The 21614-nt window shown below is 37.0% G+C and overlaps 2 protein-coding genes across 2 annotated transcripts in view; one reads left to right on the plus strand and one right to left on the minus strand.

Moving 5' to 3' along the window:
* Positions 1-858: 858 nt before the first annotated feature.
* Positions 859-14615, minus strand: abcb8 (ATP binding cassette subfamily B member 8). Its single transcript, XM_088643069.1, has 16 exons — positions 14386-14615; positions 13424-13769; positions 12853-13008; positions 11736-11830; positions 10002-10107; positions 8410-8571; positions 7805-7890; positions 7557-7654; positions 6706-6811; positions 6281-6314; positions 4862-4998; positions 4400-4494; positions 3914-4047; positions 3335-3482; positions 2260-2510; positions 859-1689 (listed from the first exon to the last, which is right to left on the minus strand). Exons 1-16 carry the CDS (start codon positions 14490-14492, stop codon positions 1615-1617), a joined length of 2136 nt encoding a protein of 711 aa, XP_088499195.1. The 5' UTR covers positions 14493-14615; the 3' UTR covers positions 859-1614.
* A 258-nt stretch (positions 14616-14873) lies between these two features.
* atg9b (autophagy related 9B) overlaps positions 14874-21614 on the plus strand; it is a 37494-nt gene continuing 30753 nt past the window's right edge. The window contains exon 1 of the mRNA XM_088643068.1: positions 14874-15107. The gene's annotated coding sequence lies outside the window, so the exon portion shown is untranslated. The remainder of the gene's footprint in view (positions 15108-21614) is intronic.

Consider the following 21614-nt stretch of genomic DNA (forward strand, 5'->3'; position numbering starts at 1 on the left):
AATTATTAATTAATTATTAATTAATTAGAAGAAGAAGAAGAAGAAGAAGAAGAAGAAGAAGAAGAATGATTATCAGGATCTCAGTTTAAGGTCTCATCCAAAGGACTGCAACTGCTGGAACATCAGCACAGTGCCCCTGGTAACCACACTGAGGCACTGGTTTTGGGAATACATCAGTCAACCAAATAATTAGTCAGGAAAGGCAAACTCCAAATGAGTTTACCCCATATACAGTGTCTTGCAAAAGACTCAAACTCAAAAAGGACTTTATAGCTCCTTTTATAGACTAAGGAGCTAAAAAAGCAAGCTGGGAATTAAGTCATTGAAAAACACAGATCAGGAGACGGGTTCAAAAATCAAAGTCTCTCAATCATCAAGAAATGGAAGGCACCTTGTACCACCCAGAGAACTTCTGAGATCAGGTTGTATCTTCATACTGAGCAGATCAGCAAGGGATGCTACTGTACCACGAGGTTAATGGCAACTTTGAAAGAACTGCAAAGCTCAATAGCTTAGATAGGACAAAATGAGTACTGATGAGTGAAGAAAAAAATAGATGGAACAAAACACAAGCAAATCTTAGGAGAAAACCTGCCTTAATCTACTAAAGACTTAAACAAGTTATTGGATGACAGGTCATCTTTCAGCAGGATAATTGAAAGAATTGCAATTGCAAAAGAATTGCTGCAAAAGGTGCTACCACCAAATATTGAATTCATGGGGCTGAATACTTAGGCAATCAATATGTTTAAGATTTATTTGTTTTAGTTTTTGCTGACATTTACAGTAGCTTATCTTAACCCTAAACATCTGCTGTATCAGCACTGATTTTTTAAAAATTAGAGCTTAAAAAATGTGTATACTGTACATCCATTTTTATTTCACAAAATGGGACACCACAAGAAGGGTCTGAATACTTTTGCAAGGTCCTGTACACACACTATGTCATTGGTCTGTTAAGTGGACGTAGATGCTAATTCTAACTCCTTAAGGTAGAATACTTTCCTGTCCTTCAAGATATCATTACTGTATTTTAAACACGATGGTCCTGTAAATGTAATACAAAGTCAAAGAGGAAACAGAGAAATCATTTTATACTTTTCCAACACCTAACTTCTTAGGGTTGAAAAAGTTGTCAAGTTTAATTATCCAAAAGAATAAAGCAAAACTCAAGCAATAATTCCTCCTGTTCAATGGTTTTCATAAATTACTGCTGACAAACTCCTGTAGTGTTTTCATCGCTGTCTGCTTTTAAGGGATATACCTTCTTTTATAGTTCAAAAATTATAATCAGTATTGTACAAACTTTTAAACCTCATGATTATCTACAGATCAGTAAAAGCCAATTTCACATTAAACTAGATCTTCAAACATTTCCAATGATATTTCAAAACCAAAAGAAAAATGCATTTTTGGACAAACATTCTCAAAGCAGGTAGACATTTTACTGCTCGGATTTTTCCCATCATGGTCAATAATTTCTTACAAGATTGTAAGATATGAACTGTCAGTAAGTGAAATCGATCTGAAAAGAAATTGATTTAGAAGGCAAAGACAAAGAACAACTGTTGATTAAAATCTTCTGTAGACTATGCTACTTTAGATTCATTTCTTTCACTCGGTCCTCTGTCTTTGAGTCAGATCTGCGTACAGTCCACCTTTCTTCAGAAGTTCAGAATGTGTACCAGCCTTAGGAAAGACAAAAAAAGAACAACATCTCTTTTTCAGTGTTGCAAGATGAAGACATTAAGCAAACCACACAATGTTCAGTCTAAAGCTGGACTGAAAGTGGTTATTAAAGCAGTTAAGGTTTAAACTAATTCTCTTCTAATTAATTAAATGAATCCAACAGCCATTCTTGGATTTACGCCTATCAGTACAATCTTGTTTTAAGAGAACATTTATTTCAGTCTTTAGAGAATATTAAAGATCCTCTCAGTTCTAGAAGTATAAACTTGTCAGATTTAAGACAATATTTGATATTAGAATCACAAATTAATCATGTCCCTGAAATTAGGAATTAGTTTTGTCTTTCTATTCTGTAAAAACCCTGATGTTTAACAAATCCTTTAGTTAAGATATGTTATCTTGTCCATGAACACAGTTTTTTGGGAACAAGTACTCATTTTTTCAATACGGTATCTCCTGTATCCCGAATTACAGTCTTCACTGATCCCCCAGGTCTACAGCTAAAAAGAACAGTGCAATTCAGTTTTATTCTTTGTTAACCTCTACTGAGAAACTTTCTGCCCCTCTTACCTCCGTGACGCTCCCGTTGCTCAGCACACAGATGAGGTCGGCTCCCTGGATGGTACTGAGGCGGTGAGCAATGATGAGCACCGTGCGGCCAGAGGTGACCCGATTGAGCGCCTCCTGCACCACCCGCTCCGACTCTGTGTCCAGTGCACTGGTGGCCTCATCCAGGATCAGTATGCTGGGGTTCTTAATGAGGGCTCGGGCTATCGCAATGCGCTGTTTCTGTCCCCCGGATAATGTCACTCCACGCTCACCTGGAATCCATATTTATCATTATCATCATCATAAACAAGGGTGGCATGATGGCACAGTGGTTAACATTGCAGCCCCGCAATGCATTTGCTCTGGGTTCAGTTCGGCAGCTGGGGTGCTATCTGCGTGGAGTTCGTATGTTCTCCCCAGGTTTGCGTGAGTTTCTTCTGGGTGCTCTTCTTTCCTCCCACTAGTCTAAAAATATACTGTTAGTTTAATTCCCTTATGATGATTCATCCATTCACCCATTTTCTAACTGCTTACAATTCAGGGTAGTGGGGGGATCTGAGTTGGAGCCTATCCCAGCAAGCAACAGGTGCAAAGCAGGGTATAACCTGGACAGGATTCCAGTCCATCACAAGGTAGACACACAGACAGACGCAGACCCTTATGCTTAGGGGCAATTCCCAGATGCCAATTAATTTACCAGTATGTTTTTGGACTGTGGGAGGAAACTAGAATAAATGGAGGAAACCATGAACACAGGCCTAGGCCCAGAATTGAACCCAAGGCCACAGTGCAGTAGGGCAGAAACAATGTTGCCACCGAAAACATCACATATTTGATTTATAAGATATAAGTATAATATTTCAGCTTAATTCTTTAACCCCAAACTGTATTAGTTTCACTGCATTATTTTAAAATAATATTCTTCATGAAAGATTTAGATATGAATCCAACTTAAAAGTGAACAGAGAACATGAAGCATTGTGTGTTTGTGTGGAGGGATAACAGTTTTAATTTAGACTGAAGACAAAATTCACCCTTTGTAAAAGGTCAAAACTAAAAATCACAATACGTTTTAAATTTGGTTAACTTTGCTTACCAACCACTGTGTCGTAGCCATCAGGGAAATTGGAGATAAAGCTGTGGGCGTTTGCTTGCTTGGCGGCAGAAATGACTTCAGCATCAGTGGCTTCAGGTTTGCCAAAGCGGATGTTCTCCATGACAGACGTTCCAAACAGAACAGGCTCCTGGAAATGTTTAAGAAATTAAGGGAACATTTGAAATAGGTCATAGACAACCTTCAGGAATATTTAATATCATTTGCTTACAGTATATCTCTGCAATATCTTTTAGGATATAATTGGACAGTACAGGTTACCCTTTTTTGTTTCTCTTCTTCTCTGGCTTGTAAATTACTTAAAACATTATAAATGTCTGTAGTGCACTATAATAATGAACATAAACACAAACACAGAGGACCTAGCCACATGGGCGGCTTCCCACATGCATTTCAAATACAACTGAAAGTATGCAGACCTTTTTCTCTAAAGAATACTTTAAGTCTAAGGAAATCAGTAGCCCTAGTACTATCTTTCCGAAAAGCTGATATTGCTCAATATGTTGTGTGTATAATTTAATTAATGACTTTCTTTCTGGAATATTTCTTGTGATGTGTTACCTGGTTGATGAATCCAATAGCCTGTCCTCTAAGCCAGGATGGATCAAGGGTTCTGATGTCCAGCCCATCCAGTGTGACAACACCACTGCTGGGGTCATAAAATCGCTCCAACAGAGCTGCCACTGTTGATTTACCTGGGGAAGAGTGCATACAAGTTCATTTATACATCACTTTGCTGCAGAATATTTTCTAGTGAAAACAAAAGAAGTCTAAATAACAGCTTTTAATCTTTGCATTTTTCATCCTAAATACACCATAACTAAGCACAACAATCAGGAGTGCAAGTCAAAATCTCTACAACAAGTTTCATTAATAATAGAATGATTGAATCTATGCATTTAATTGACTTTTTTTTCTCAAATAACTATTGTTTATTCAGAATTACAGTATTCCATCCCGTCTGCTTTCATGCATATTATAGTGCTGAGCTGATGCGTTAATAAAATCAAACAGAAAATAACAAAAAAACACCTCAAATACTGTTACCTCCTCCAGATTCTCCTACAATGGCCACCGTCTTACATGGGGGAAGGACCAGGCTGAAGTTCTTCAGGACCTGATGACCTGGTCTGGTTGGATAGCTAAACAAGAAATTACATCAGATAACTATTAGTCCTTCCATTCCTCTGCCAGCCTGGGTGATCCCAGATCATTCTTTTATTTCTATGAGTGGATCAGCATGAGTTTCAGTAACCACCAGGGAGATTAAAAAAATCAGTTTTCAAATCTGCCAAAATTTGCATCAGTATAAACCCAGAGCCAAGGACTATAGTGTGTACATTTAAATCGCTGGGCAATGTGGTTTCAGGGAATAAACTGCAACAAAGCCTGTCCCTCTGCTTTATTTTTTTCCATTTTGAGGTGATACTTTTTTTTGTTGTTTTAAGGGTACACATACTGTACTGTACGTGGCAGAAGTTCTTTTCTGAGCAGCATTTGATGCCTCACCTGAAGGAAATGTCTCTGAAGTGGATCCTACCAACCAAAGAGTGGTAGGGGATTCTGGCTCCCCCATTCAGTGGAATGGTGGGCTCCAGTGTGAGGTACTCAAACACCCTGGCTCCAGCACTCATACCTCGTACAACCTGAAAAACAGAGGGAGCTGCATTATAAAGAAACAAAATGGAGCCATTATTTTTTTTCCTTCTTTGGCTAGACATGAACCAATTTCTGAGCTCTAACTTCTAAAACATTTTATGGCCAGCCCATACATGACCAGGTATATTTAAGTCACCATATAAAACCATACAAAATATAAATGTCACTGTATTTCATAAGGGAAAAAGGGTTGCTTATATGGGTTAACTTTCAAAAGGCAGGAAGATCCTTCCTGGAATTTTTCTGACACATTCTTCAGGGCCTCCTGAGTGGCACAACCAGCAAAGGTGCTCACAATTAAAAGATAAGCTCTACAATCGCAGGTTCGAGCCTCAATCATGTCACTAGCCAACTGTGTCTGGAAGTCCCCAAGAGCTGGCCCACAACTGGCTGAACTCTGCCAAGGGTAGGGTAGGATTAGTTGGTCAACGATCTCACAGGAACACATGCATATGATGCTATCTGTGAGGGACACACCTCTCCTCCAACTGATGCTAAACCTTCCCTACAGGAACGTGATGCTTATGATGTGTTAAAAGAGTGTCTCAAATATTGGCAGGTTACAGCAATCTGCCTACACGTCCTTTTGCTCCCCTGTGTGCAAGGGGTTAACAGCTGGTTGGTATGTGCACCACAGTGTGATTAATTGTGTAAAATTTTGATAAAGAAGCATGTTCTCCAGTATGGTACAAGTTAGAAGTCTCCTAAACTGGCATGATGACACTGATTGTGGAACTGATGTGGAACACACATGCATTAAGGCTCATATCTGAGAACTGTTTTATAAAAGCAATAAGGCACTTGAGGCCTGTGCTCTATCATGAATGAAAGGGTTAAAAGGGTTGCCCATCCTCCACTTCGCTTTGGGCCTAACAACGTCTTTTAAATGTGACTATACTCACGATATAGCACGGCCTCTCATGCCTTATTGCTTAATTATAGCCACACCACAGTCCAGAAGCAAACTGACAACCACACTCACACATACTGTAGGTAACAGTCCTATTAAACATATCCTCTGTACAACACAAGTACAAAACAACACCAGTACCAAATTCAGTAGCAATTATAAGCATATAAACATAAAGAAGAGAAAGGACATTTCTAAATAAATATCTTGTTTATACATTTTCTCTTCAACTGCACAGTTGAATTCATTCATTGATTTAACTGCAAGCTCAGTAATCTGGTGCTCAAACACACTCAAGAAATGCAGTGTACATTGTCATATAAAATTGCCCCGCTACCTCTTGTAAACTTTATACTCACTTGTCCAAACAGGACAGAGATACTGGCCATGGACCTACACAGGAAACAAGATATGTTATGATTACTGCAACATTTGGAATAAACTTTACTTCTCAAGACAGCATGGCTATTATTAGCAATGCAGTATTCAGATAATATCAATGCTTTGAATTAAGAAAAAGTGAAGACTTCATACCACAGTATGTCACTTAAAACATACTTGAAAAGTAGAAATCTGATTCACTAATTTGCATATAGAGAGCATATACCTTATCTGCCTGAAATCTATATGGATTGCTCTTCTGATCAGCTTACTAGTGATAAGTACATGAAATATTATATTTCTTTTATAAAACAGATATTTCACCCTTGAACGTATGGCTGCTTAATAAAATAATAATAATATTGATCAAGTTAGGAAAGAGGACCTTAGGAGGCCAGCTAACCTCTGCACTGTTTGCGAAGCAACCAGAAAAGACATGAGATCGCCAGGGGTCATCTCATCACCAGCCATTAAGGCTCCACCTGCAAAAATGGTGCCAAGCACAATGCCTGACACAAAATGAGAGCAGGTTACTAAATGATACATTTTTTGATTACATTCAATTTTTTTGATGACATTGTAATTCCTCTTTGGATGGTGACCATTGGTTTTTAACCTACCAATGTATAATGGTTATATAAACTGCTTAGATGGTTTATTTAGAGCTATCTACAGTACCTTCTAGATTGGCCACTGTCCTGAAGTACAGATTTTGTGACCATTTGGCATCATTTTATTTCTGCACCACTGTAAACCTGTGATCATACTCATCACAAACCAAATAGTGTAAAAAGGCAAACATCAGCAGATGCCACAGTAGGGTAATATAGGACAAATATTAACAATGTGGATTATCAGAGTAATAGCAAGATTAAAATAAAGAAATATAGTCACAAAGACAGAGAGATACTGTATAATTAAAATTATTTATTTATAGTATCAAAAGAAAACCTGATAGAACATACCAGCATATTTTGTTTTAAAAAAAGTTATAATGGCCAAGTCAGCTCATCTAGAGCTCAAGATTCAAAGACTCAAGAACTACACCATGTTCTTCTCATTTACTATTCGAAAAGCATTGTTTGTAAGAATCGGTTATTGTCCACTGGCCATTCATTTTAAGATTGTATCCATTTATTTGTTATTTCTTTTGGTCATGCCTTATTCTCAGCTCTCAGCTGATCTACCAATAACATGATTCACACGCTTCTGATTTATTTTGAGCATTCCCAGGACTTGCTTTATCTCACTTACAGTTCAGGACGATGTTTGACAGCCCCTGAAACACTGCAATTCCCATTCCCAGAGCCTCATTCATGTCACATGACTTGTCAACCTCCGCAGAGTACAGCCTGCAAGATGCACAAGTAAAAAAGCACAATGGTAGCGGGACTGCTGATTCATGATGCTTGAGATGGAGAAAAACTGGCCAAAATTCCACTCCACTCATGTGGCTTTACTATAAATAAAAAAATTATAAAAATGACAAGAGTCCTTCTTACTGTGCTTCTCGGTTTTCCATGGCAAAGGCTCTCACTGTGCGAACATTGCCCAAGGCCTCATCTGCCACTCCTGTAGCTCTGGCAACCTGTGGAAAACGCATATCCAGAGGGAAACACTAAATAACAAAGCGATAACAAACAGCACATACTCCATACTCCACACTTCATATTTGTTGGCAGTCAATTAATTCTTAATGGATGATAAGACAGAAGTGGAGGAGTGTACTAACTCAGACACCTATAACAATGTACAGGAGTGGCCAGATTTTGTCCTGAAGAGTCACAGTTTCATAGCTTTGATTTATTTCATTTCGACCACTAAATAAGGGTATTGTTAAATTAAGTACTTAAAAGGGCCATTTTAAAATTAAAATAATAAGCAGCTTTAGATTTAATGTTGGCCATTCTTGGCTTCAAACATTCACCTACTAATGTGATGATTTAAGCACAATTTAAATCACCCCATTAGTGATGCTGGATTAGTGTTCAAGGACTTAAACTGCCAATACTGGCCGTAGTATCATTTTACATTTTACAAAATTTTACAACATTTTTACATGTAAAATTAGGCTTAATAATAATACCAATAATTTGTCCCTGTTTACCTGTTCCTGAGCTTTTCTGGACAGTCGTCGCAGGAATGATCCAATGAGAGCCCCAGCCCCCACCAGGCACGGCATTACCACTAGGGTTAGGCCTGTGAGTTTGGGGGAGATCAGGTAGAGGGACACAAAGCACCCCGCTGTCTGTGTGGTACTGCGCAAACCCTGCAGAATCACAACAACACTGGATTTAGAGGAAAGAGGCTTCTAAGCACATGGGAAATGTCCAAGGCTTGAGGATAGGTGTGAGTTAAACCATAATCATAATTTCTAATAAGAGTCAATACTTTTTAAATAAATAATTCTTTTACAGTTTTGTGATAAAAATAGCTACCTTAGTTGAAAAACTAGTGAGTAGCCAAATTATTACTGCTAAAAAATTCATAACATTTCTATACCACTTTTCATTCCAACAGATCACAAATCCATTATTACAGGGTCACAGTGGTTGGCATTGCTGCCTCGCAGCACAGGGGCCCTGGGTTCAATTTCTTGGGTGCTCTCTGCAAGAAAGTCTGTATGTTCTCCCTATGTTCATGTGGACTTCATCCAGGTGCTCCAGTTTCCTCTCACAGACAAAAGACAAACTGCTAGGTTAAATGGCTTCTGGTAAAACTGGCCCTGCTGTGAGTGTGTGTCTGTGTGTCTGTCCTGTGATGGACTGGTGTCCTGTCCCCTCCCCTCCCCCGTGACCCTGGATTGGATGAAGCAGTTCGAAAATGCACGGATGAATGGATGGATCACAAAGCACATTACACATAGAAGGAGACTCAAACCATTCATCTCAGAAATGTAGCCATTACACAGCTGCAGATGAACAACACCAGCCAGAGAAATAGCAGGGCCAGACAATACAACCATATACAGTATTTTAGAAATGTAAACTCCACTTGATCTCATCTAAAGGATGGTAGCTTGAACAGTGTCTCCAATCAGCATACGGTGGAATTGGTTTGGCCATTCTTGTCAGCAGCTAAAATTTCTACCTACATTAATGAGTAATATACCTTAATTACTCCTCATTTTATGCTGAAGTTTATTCACATAGTCATGAGTATTAAAATAACTGCTATATCACTATCGTGATCCCAAGTGCTGTTTTAGCATGTTTACATATATTACATAACCTAGTCAATTAAATTAACATTACTACCTGATCTTGTCAGACCTCAGACGTTAAGGCCCCCCCAAAAAAACAAGGTTGCTGCTCTAAGTTGAGTTGGTGGATGAAAAGATGGCAATCTTCCCCCTGAACCAGAATTTACAGTAAAAAACACATGCCCTAGTGTGTGACTAGTGGCATTGGTCTGTAGAAGGCGCAATCCTTTAAATGAGAAGTTAAAAAAAGGTGCTGACTTTTTGGTCATCAGAAGAGAATACAGTAGGTGTATCCCTGGTATCTTGGCAAAACTCCAATATATGTTTGCACAGTCTGACCTACCTAAAGTTCTCCATTCGTTGAACAGGTGAAGGAATTTCTCACACTTCTCTTTGTGATCTGTGAAATCATGCAATGTAAATGTGGCAAATAACAGCAGCTGTACCACTGCGTTTTTCACGTTTGCAAAAAGGGGGAGATGTGCTATTCACCATACCTGTGAGATGACTAGTTTAAATGAAGACTTAAACTCCTGGATGTCAGAAGTCAAACGGTTTACCAGCTGCCCTGTCTTGTTGGCATCAAAGAATGCTACATCTTGTCTAAAAAACAGAAGAAAAATGAATAGTTAATGAAAATGTTAGACTAGTAACTTCACATAAGAATCTACTAAGTTTGGAATTTTATGATTATTATTTTTGTATTTTTGTAATTTTGTTTGCAGGAGTAATTACTGAATTTTACAACAGGAATATGGAAGTACTCTTCCATATTTCTGTGTCTCTAAGATGTTTAATATTGTATTATTAGTCTCTATTATCTACAGTATGTTTCTGTGATTCCAGTTACATTATTATTTCCTTAGGTGGTGCTCTTATCCATGTGACATAAAATATAGGAGATGTATAATAAGCTTTCGAACTATGGTGCTGGAGAAGACTGTTACGGATACCATGGACAGCAAGGGTCACCAATAAAGAGGTTCTGGAGAAATTTTGCTTGAGGGAAAGATCACCAGACTCCGGCTCACTTATTTTGGTCACGTGATGCGATCAGATTCATTGGAGAAAGCAATGATGCTTGCAATGGTCAGCGGAACAAGAAAATGAGGCCGCCAAAGAACGCGGTGGCTTGACGCCATCAAAATAGACACTGGCTTAGGCATAGAACAGCTGAAAGAGAAAGTCTAAGACCGGAAAGCGTGGCGAGAGATGGCCTATAGAATCGCCGAGAGTCGGATCCGACTGACCGGATAACATCATCATCATCATAATAAGCGTTTGTACAAGTAATGATAATGAAGAGACAAAAAGTATATAAGTTAAATAAGTTAAAAAATATATATATATCAAGGAGCCTAGCACACACTGACATGTGAGTGCCATGCAAATAAAATGAACTACTAAGACTTAAAACTGTATAAAGACACTATGGATACAGAGAGATATTGTACAGTAAATTATGTAAATAATGTTGGTAAGCTACGTATTCCATTGTTATAAAGATTATAACAAGTGGAGTTAGCAATTTACATTACTTGCTTGAGAATTATTAACATTAGTGCAAAACAGTTTCAGAGTTATTGAAGCACATACAAGACTTGCTCCACCTGTTTCACAAGCTTGATGAGTATTTTTCATGTACAGTATATACAGTATGAGAATTGGTAATCTACCCCTCCTCAATCATCACTTGTCTGTGGACAAGTAGGCTGCCAATCATTTGGTTTGTTATATTTTATTGAAAACCAGGACATCAATATCCAATCTTAACTGCTATGTACCAGTATAAACTAAATGTAACTCAGAAACAGAAATGATTCCTCAACTTATAATACCAGATGACTTAACAAATTGGATGTCTTCCTCTAGAAAGTTAAACTATAAATTATAGCCCAATCAATAGTATCAGAATAGGTTTTAGTGATGTGTTGTGATGAAGCTGTATTAGCAAGCAACTTAAGACAGCTCACATGTTAACAACAGCAGTTCAGAACACAACAGGCAATGTAATCCTAACTTACAATGTAATTATGCTATAAACATGACAACCATTTTGCTAATCTACAGAGAAGAAACACAAGAGAAAGTACAGGTATGTACTGTATGACTAGTTAACTAAGCTTGAAACAGTTTGAAAGAAATCCAACTAAAGGAGCATTCCTTGAAAGATCTCTTCAGTAACCACTAAGGAACTTTCAAGGCTAGTTTAAGTCTTGCTACAATCCTACCTAAGCAGAGACAAAAACAGAGTCTTTCTCATGTCCGCAGCAACATGTTCCCCCACCCTGGACAGCAGAATGATGTACCCGCAGGTCAGCAGCCCCTGGAAACATGAGAAGAATTCTGAATTCTACCACTATGATTGAGAGATAAACTAAAAAGTCTCTCATTATGAGCTAATCAATTATTTTTTGGAAACCTAGATCCAGTGGTTCTTCTAGTCTGATCAGTCTGACTCTCAAAAGAGGTTTTGAGTTATTGTATTGTATCGTACTGTATTATATATCCCATTTGCACCTGATACAAAGACACACGTGGAAACTACGTGGAAGAGCATTTAAAACTGAAAACATGAGGCACTTCTTTACCCAGTACTTTGTGGACGTATGGATCAAGCTACAAAGCTATATTACATTAAAAAAATGTCTGGATAAGATGCATGGATCAATAATCCACCAACTACTGTGCCGAGTTAAGATCACACTGGAAAGTCATACGCGGTCTATGTGTATTACAACCAAGCAAAACCAGGGATGTGAAAATGTAACATTTAGTTTCTTTTAGTTAATCAGGGTTATTTAACTTTTAATGCATATGGTACTTTAATTATCATATAAAGGAGGGCTACTTATGTCTTTTTACCATACAGACTATATACTATAGTAAATTAGGCAATGGTATAGGGGTGGAACTTGTTAGATGAAATGTGGCTATTTGTGATGGCTCTCTGCACCAAACATTTGTGAATGGTAAAATCTTACTGTACAATAGAGAGAAAAAAACAGCTGTGCTTAAGGAAAGGCTTAAACTTTGCATGTCTTTAAACATAAGAAAAAAGATCCACATTTGTGAGTTATTTTAATTTGTAGTGGATATAACATGTAATCTTCCTAGATCTTGATGTGTAAAATCTGAGTCAAATACTGCAGTACAGTAAATGCCAGAGGCTGCAGCTATTTCTGAAGACAGTATTACAGTACACTATTACACTAACACCAAACACTAAAACATCCATTATATAATATATAATATTTTTCACACATACAAAAACAAAAATATATAAACATTTTTCACACAAACTACAGCACAACCAGTTCTACTGCCAAACACAATTAGACAGCTTACCTGAAGGCCATAAAGTCCCAGCAGTTTTATGGCAGGACGCTTCACTTCATTAAGATAGTTCCCGATGTGGTCTCTCATATACCTGGCCACCACATTCACCAAATCTCCCAGCATCAGGGGGATCTGAATATTCAAGATTGCTGCACCAAATGCCAACTAGAAAGAAATACACAAACTTGACAATAACAAGCTTCAATATTGCTTCATTACCGCAAGTCTATTCAATGAGTTAATTGCATCAAGTGAAAAAACACTTCTGATCCATTTATATCAGTGTTGTCATCTCTGCAAAACTAATTAACAACCAATAATTAAATACCCAAATGGTAACATGGGCATGTAGAGTACATTTTATCACTGAGGTCAATGTACAGTTTGTTAAAACTATCAACTTGTCATCATCAACTGTATGCAATATATAGCAAAAAAAAAACAAGTAATGAAACCCTCCACTTCTTTTACATCTCTGAAAGAAGAAGACAATACTCAGGAAGTATTAACTGTAGAAATTAACAACTTAATTAAAACTACTTCACTTCTAAGAAGACAGCTTTTTGGGGTTCATACTTACAGCAACTGCACCCAACAGTGCCAACAGCTGGGGCCTAAGAAACTTCCAAAGCACTGTCCAACTGAACTCTGGTTCAGTTTCGTGAGGGTGTGTTGGCTGTGACAACTCATTATTATTGAGGTCCACTTGACAGTAGGCAACACAGCTGTACAGCCTCGCTGAGAAGGTGAGGACTGCTGGACCCACCACAAAGCCCAGAGCCTGGTGAGTCTTGGGAGCTCTCAGCTTTTGTTCAGCTGCTTTTCTGAAGGCTCTCCGAGCCTGATGCCAGAAGCGGACCAAGGTATTGCAGGGGCATAATTTACAGTTACTTCGACTGGTATGTTGAGTCCAAACTGTGCAGTAACTAAATTGGGACATAAAATATAAAATAAACTTCAAGAGACTGCTATACAGTTGGATTCCACACACTTGAAATTTTCAGGATCCTTCAAATTACGTTTTTATTTTATTTATGAATAATTACAAGAATCATAAACGCATACACTATAAGGGAACATCGCGGTGCTGTTGTAAATTCATAACGCTACATGTTACAGGCTGCAATTATTTGTTTTTATCTCTCCATCAGGTGACACACTGCTATAATAACACACTGCTTTTATAACTTCAGAATAACAAGTACAAATACACAATTAAAAACACAACTGGGGGAAATTGGAGGCACCGTTTCCTTATTGAGAATGGTGGCATATTTGAGTTAGAGTTACATTTGAAATTTTGTTTTTTTAATAAAAAAGAATGAAACCTTCAAGCAAACATTAAAAATAAAACACAAAACACCGTTTAGAAAAGTGGCAAACATTTCCCAATGTACCGTACATGCTTGTAATTGAGGCAAGTGTCTTTGGGAGTTGTAGTCCTTTCTTTTGACTCTGTTGGTGCCCAAACCTTGACAGAAACAATAAAAAACACCAGTTCCCAAGATACGCTGCGAAGAAATCAAATTCCCTTTTGCTTACCTATTGTAGCTCCTTAAATATCTCGTTTTGTTGAATCGAAAATAGAAAGTACGCAGAGGAACAGCTGTCCTGCTACTAACATTGTTGTTTACTAAAAGGTAAAACATCTTTCAATTATTCTGTATTCAAGCTTTATAAATTTGAAGCAAAACCCTTATTCATTTAGATCTTCCTGTATAAGGGAGCAGACATCTTACTTTACCCATAATTCCATTTGTTATCTGCAAATGTATGAGTTTTGTTTTCTAACATCGTTATTTTTCATAGATGACTGATACATTATCATACATTTTATTGCCTATGAAAATTAAAATGTACAATAATGTAAATAAAGGCACGTTTATATACAGTAGTATTTAAAACATTTCCCCCTGTAATATTAACATTTTACTATTGCTTTTAAAAATATTTTTTGTTATTCCTTATGCCTTTCATGAGAATGAAAGAGGCCATCTGTTTGATTGGTTCAAAGGTTGAATGAGTGACGTCCCTATAACGGCCGAGTGACGTCAGATGATGATTTGTTGACATTTGTGTTGCAGCAGAAAGTGGTTCTAAAATCTTTGTCTTGGTGATTCAAAACTGAAGTGACAGTACATTCTTATCCCGCATTGTACACAACTGTTTTTAGCAAGAGCACACTAACGTGTCGGAAGGAAAGGAATGAGCGAGGACCTATAAAAAACTGCAACTTCAAAGGCAGAAGCAGCAGCGTCAGAGAGGTAAGAAAACCAGCACATGCTGTTCCTGTTGTGCCCATGAGATCGACAGGTCTGTTGTCAATTCTGAGAAACAAAATTACAGTGCCGTTTAACTTAGTTAAAGCTGTTTGCTTAACAAAGTAACACGGTGTAATCGTCTGACTGCATTTACAGTCGAAGACGAAATTCTGTTGCTTTAACGAATCGCGATAGACGATTTCATTACCCGTTTATTCGCAAAGTTTTTTTTTACCAACTGGCCGCTGTACAACAAGCTTCCTTTATTGCCGCGTTAGTACAAGTGTAATTAAAGCGAATCAGCAATGCTAATTGTGATTAAGTGTTTAAGCAAGTGGAAAATCTAAAGCAGTGATCTTTCTTTGTCTTCCAGTGGGTTTGTTTTTGTCCTTAAATACGAGATGACGCAAACACATCACAGGATGAGTACATGTATGCACAGATGGCAAGTTACGAAATAATTGTACTTCAGAATTCAGCCTATGATTTTGAACTGAGCCTCGTCTGGCTACAGCAGACAGGCACATCTTGAGATCCCAACAATAAATAAAATAATAGAAATGCATCTAATCACGATTCAAGTCGGATGTGTTCCTTTGTTATCTCTACATGTCCTTAAGATGCAGCATGAACGCGGTGGCATTTGAGGACCAAAGCTTCAGTACATACTGTATATCGGTTTACCCTTTTTTCTGTGCCTTTTTTCCTAAGATGTTAAGTGGTTTGGTTTTAATGTTTTTGAAATAATGTTAATGCCTTTTAAATTGGATTTAGCGAAAATACATTTGAATATATTGCCTGTTTTATCATTCCTGCACTTCCTCCCTGTGAATTTCAAAAGACGTGTCAGAACACTGCTGCTCACCTTTAAGAGCTGGATTTGACTGGCTTCTGGCTACATGAGTGATCTGTTAAACCCCTATAACCCTACAGATTGTTGATGTTCTTCAGACTCCAATCTTCTTTCTGTTAATGTGAGGCTCCAGACACTAGGGGTCTAGGGGACTGGGTTTTCTGTTCTTGTGCTCCATGAGCGCGAGCCCATTTTGGATCTTGTAAGTCAGTCAGGACTTTCAAATCCTGATTTATAGCTCACTTTTATACTCCAGTTTTTCAACTCTGTTTAATTTACTGCTTTAATGTGTGAATACTTGCCACTTTTATTTAATTGTTTTATAATTCAAGTGTTTGAGATGATGTACCATCAAAGGCACCATATAAATATTCTAAAGCTTTTTAGACCAATCACAACATAGAAGTTGTTGTAATAAATCCCTAAATTGTTTCTAAAACAGTCCCATTTTTAAAAAAGTCTGTTGGCATCTTCTCATTTAATCCACAACATGAATGTCAGTTGGCATATTAAAAAGAGTAGTCCTTTTTATGTAGAAGACATTAGTTCAAATACAGTATGTCTCATGCCGCTATACTTTATGATCCACTAGGGTATAAATCTGCAGAAAACAACACACATTTGTTCATATTTAGAGAGATGGAGGGGACATGAGAGACCAAACCAAGGACTAAAACTTGAATCTTCATCTCATTTTTTAAGTAGATCATAACTAGCATATGTCATTTAATGTAGACAAGTGTTGTGTGTTACATACAGGCAGCAAGAACAGAAACTGTAAGATGGGAAATATTAAGATAGAAGTAGCTATACAGTATATGAAAATGACTGAGGTGTCTGTGTTGCAATCGGCTACTTCTAGGTAATGTGAGGAAGCAGAAAATGCTGAACATGTAAACAGAATGTCAGGATATATAGTCAAAAGTGTAGCATTTATATCAAGTTTAAATTGCACAATCAAAATTAGGACCTAATTTGGGATATTGTGTATTATTTTGGTCATTTTATTCCAAAAAAAGATGTTGCTTTATCAGACTCCATTTGAAAAATAGTGGCCAGATACACTTCAAGGCTTAAAGGATTGTCCTACCTATGATAGGCTGACAGAACGAAAAAAGTTTAGTCATAGGAGACTATGAGGAGGCCTAATTCAAATATTGAGAGTTCTCAACCCAGAGGACTTTTTCAGAATCCAGAGTGAAATATTAAATGAAGTACATTTTTAAACTGAGAACAGAGAGTACTTTTATATGCAAAGGGCTGCAGTAGTCAAATAGATCATTTAAATAGAGTTATTAAATATGTTTTAAAATGAACACTTTAATCAAAAGTACGAGGCAGTTTTCAAGCTGCAGTCCATTAGCTACATCATAATTCCTTGTGAACATTTAACTTGCTGTTTTAGTCAATGAAGGTGCAAACGGAAAAAAAAAATGTCTACTTGCTAATTTTCTTGTACATAAGACTGTGACATTGCACGTAGTGGATTCCCACTAAAGTGGCTTTGAACAGTGTTTTTTTTTTTATTTTAGCAGCAGTCATTTTCCCCTCCCCTAGTATGTGCTCTCAGCCCATAATGTGATATGGTTACAAACATGTGTTCTGAAATTGCATCATAAGTATGGTAACTTAGTGTACCAATGAGTAAATCATCTGCCAAACATTTTATTCAGTATTTTTGTATATGAATCTGAGCTTCTTTCTTGTATTCTGTATGTTAATTGCCATAGATGATTCATTATTCCTGTTTGGATAGGTTATTTAAAATTGTTACCAGTTATTGTAGTAAAATTACTGCTGGAAAATTTTCAAAATATATTTCAGGGAATTTAAAAATTGAAGGAAAATGAAATTCATTTTATATTGAAGCCTGAACAGCACTATTTCCTCGTCTAATCTATTGGAGCACCTGCAATCAGCCTTAAAGAAACTTGAATGTACATTTTTGCTGAAGTGGTGTACTGTATGTTTAAATCTTAAATGTCAATCTGACCGGTAACAACAAAGAGACAGTAAAAACCAAGTAAATAACATTATTATCATTATTAAAACAGCTTTTTGGAGCCTCTTACATAATCTCACTTAAACCTCAATTATGGGAGATTATATTTTTTGTTTGTTTGTAGTGCAGATGGATTGGCAGTTTGTCAATGCTCCAGTGTGTAAACAGCAAAAAATAACTGTTTGGAATTCAACCATTTACATTCCAGTGAGCATGTCTTCTCTGTGATTTTACACTTGGCGAACATAAACAGAGTTTTCAGATTTACAGTGCCTATAGAAAGTCTACAAACCCCTTTGCTGCCCATAGTTTACTCTTTATGTTGAGATGCACTACCCAATGGAGGAGACCTACAGAAACAGATGATCATCAGAATAAATCACTACACTTCAACACAGGTGGAGGCTAGCTTGTCTTGTAATTTGGAAGGCAATTGATTACACTACAGCTAATTTACAACTGCTATGATTTTGTTTCTAGGTTTTCATGTTTATTAATCTGAGTAATTGTTATTCACTTGGAAGTAGTTTTGTAAATTCATTATAAGCAGATTCCTCTTCCAGAAACGTGACAGTTTTACCCAGAGCAGACAAGCACTGTACTCTATTTATGTTGAACTGCTTCCTGCTCAAAGATTATAGTGCTACCTGCTATGCCTGCTCCTTCCCAATTGCTTCACACCTGTTCTAAACACAGGTTTATCAAATTTGCTTTAGTGTAGAAGTGAGAGAGAGCTCGTTCTCTGGTCTTTGTGCATTGTGCACAAAGAGACTGAAGATATGAACTGAATCCTTGAAAGACATTTGCAACATGTCTGCCTTCCTGCTGCAGGAAGTTCTGTAAAGTGGAAAATTGATTTCAGAACAAAATTAGTATGGGCCATTTCCAGTGTCTATGGTCTTTGCTGAATTTAGTTCAAAGCTGAATCAAAGCATATAGCTTGTTAGAGAAATGTGTTTATCAAAGATGCATGTTACTCTTTCTGAGCTCTCGAGGAGGATATAAATGCAAGTCAAAATATTATAAATAAGTAAAAGCACCTTATAATTATAAAATCTTAAAAATACAATACAGTGCATACAGAAAAAAATCAGAAATAACTCACAAAATCCAACAATGCTTGAACTCCTTTCATTTTCACAGAATGAACAGTTTGCTGCAAAAGAAAAACAATTCTCCCATTCTTTGCTCAGGTCATAACCCTCTCTTTACTCCTCTTTCCTTGGTGCCTCCTTTGACATCCTGAACTGGTTTTCTAAACTGGCCATTTACGTCTTAGGTTGCTATTTAATTACTACATTAGGGCATAAGTGTACATTACTACATAAGTGTTCGCATACTTGTACTGTACCTCCCACTCAAAGATGGGCTTAGGTTCAGTGTACAGTATGTGGCCTACTGTACCACGACTCTCTCAAAACTCTTCTTTGTGTACTGGTGTTTAGAACAGTCAGGGGCTGTACAATTATCTATTATGGTATAAATGCCTGTAACATTAAACCTTATCGTTGGTCATATTCTTCTTTGGAATGGAATCAGTTTTAGAGGGAACTTGCAGTCCCAGTGTCTCAGACCAGTTATTAATCTTTAAGAAAATTAACAAAATGATTTCATTGACACTATAAAAAAATTAAAAATTGGGAATTGCGCATACAATCGTGGATTTTGTGAAAGTACTGTATGTTCACCATTGTTGTTGTAAACCCTGGTCTCGTCATGGGCGAGAGCGAGAGTTTGCGCGAATTGCGACGTGAAGGGACCCTTCCTGCTCACTAGTCACTGTAATGACTAAAGTAATATGATGTATGAGCGGATAAGCACAGATTGTGCAGCAGACATTTCACCACAGATCTGCATCCAATGTGATCTGCATGCACAGTTAACAAATAAGTAGTATATGTTGGAAAAACGATCTCAAATCTGAGAGCCATATTATTATTGGATTAAAAGAGATGTATTTACACACGTGCTTGATTACAATGTAATAGGGCTGTTTCACCTAACCGGGTGTTTTGTTGCCTCATTCTTAATCACAGATAATGACAGCAATATGACGCTGTTAATACCTAGAAATTTTATCTATTTTGTGATGTAAATTGGAAGTTTTACAAGTTACTGTGTACATTTCATTAAGGTTTAAAATACTGATTCTTTCTGTAACACCAAAATATAAAAATAGCGTTACATTTCCCCCTTTAATTTCAATACAGGTGACACTAAAATTTAGGTTCACTGTTATGTCTTGTCACACTGCTTCAGTGATGTTTTAAAAATTAATGGAACGATTGCAGTGACATACAGTATCTGACAAGACTGAAGTTACAAACTGAAATTTAAGGTAAGACTGAAATTAGGCTGACCGAATCTTCTAATCAGCTCTTCTAACTGTCTCGACCGTAGTCTGATGGTCTTGTAATCAGTCCAGTTTCTCGGGTCAAAAAAATCTTGGTGCCCTCTTTGATCTGAGCCTTGATCTGAAACTCATGTTAGCAGTGATGTGAATGTGTCTTTATTCCAGCTTTGTAACATGGCTTGTAGCTGTTAATATCTTTCCTAATGTAATGAAGGAAAACTGATGCACGTTTTTTGTCTTTTCCAGGTTTTTATTTGCAAAGAAATGGTTGTTGGTAGATCCACATGTTCTTAAATTGCAAATTTGAAAACGCAGCTTCAAAGATTTTAACTGAAACTAAAAGGCACACTAATGCATTTGCTATTTTCATTTTTTTTGTACTGGCTCCCTTTGCATTTCATAGTAAAATTCATGGTTTTACTTGAATGGTTAATTGAATGGTTTGACCCATTTGACTTGACAGTGACCTCCTACACCATTAGCTCTTTAACACTCTTTGAACTCTTTGGCCTTCTTTCAGTTCCCAATGCCAGGCTTGAAACCCTGGGAGACATTATTTTCAGAGTCCATATTAGATGCAAGTCAGTCAGCACTTTCAAAACCTCTTAAATCTTACTTTTGATTTTGTTTTGTTTATTGTGTTAATTTGTATATACTGTACCTGTCTCTTGATTTATTGCAGGTGGCTTGAGGTGACATGTCTTGAAAATGGCTGTGCTAACTCTTCTTAATCATTGCCTGTTGAACTCTCTCTTTTTCTTTTGCTATGGAATAATTCTGAAATGTTCTGTGTTAGTAAAAAGACCTGAAGGACATCTGTTGTGAATTTAAGATTCTGTCACGTACTCTCTTTCAACATTTTGTCATTATAACCAGTGACAGCCCTAACCAAAAAGCAGCACAGTATTGTAAATTAAAAGCAGATTGGTAGGGGTGAATTTATTACAGTTGACAATGGCATATAAAAGCAGAATGTCTAACACTTAGGAATTCACAAGAGACATGAAAAAAGATGGGAAATAGCCTATCATAATAAGTCAGATTACAATATTCTAGCATTATCTAATATTAAGCATTATTTTTTGCTTTTAATGTTGTCTCCCTTTTATATTCATATCTGAAAGACAATGCAAAATTGCTTCATATAAGCAATTATAAGCAATTTTGTAAAGCAGATGTATTTCACAGTAGTTACACTCTTACAGTAGATGAACAACATTTAATTAGCGATATTGCTGAATCTGTGCTATTCCATATCCTCAGTATTTGGAATCCTGTGCTGTGTGCTTAATAAGACAGCAT

This window comes from Lepisosteus platostomus, chromosome 8 (genome assembly GCF_059453375.1).
Source record: "Lepisosteus platostomus isolate fLepPlt1 chromosome 8, fLepPlt1.hap1, whole genome shotgun sequence".
Classification (NCBI taxonomy): Eukaryota; Metazoa; Chordata; class Actinopteri; order Semionotiformes; family Lepisosteidae; genus Lepisosteus; species Lepisosteus platostomus.

What these genes read in the sequence shown, in the direction of transcription:
- abcb8 (XM_088643069.1), bottom strand. Translation starts at nt 14,492, where the DNA reads ATGTTTTACCTTTTAGTAAACAACAATGTTAGTAGCAGGACAGCTGTT. An exon ending in TTCAGAGACATTTCCTTCAG is followed by an intron (nt 4,495 to 4,861) that starts GTGAGGCATCAA and finishes TTTCTTGTTTAG; the next exon opens with CTATCCAACCAGACCAGGTC. An exon ending in CTATTGGATTCATCAACCAG is followed by an intron (nt 3,483 to 3,913) that starts GTAACACATCAC and finishes AAACATTTCCAG; the next exon opens with GAGCCTGTTCTGTTTGGAAC.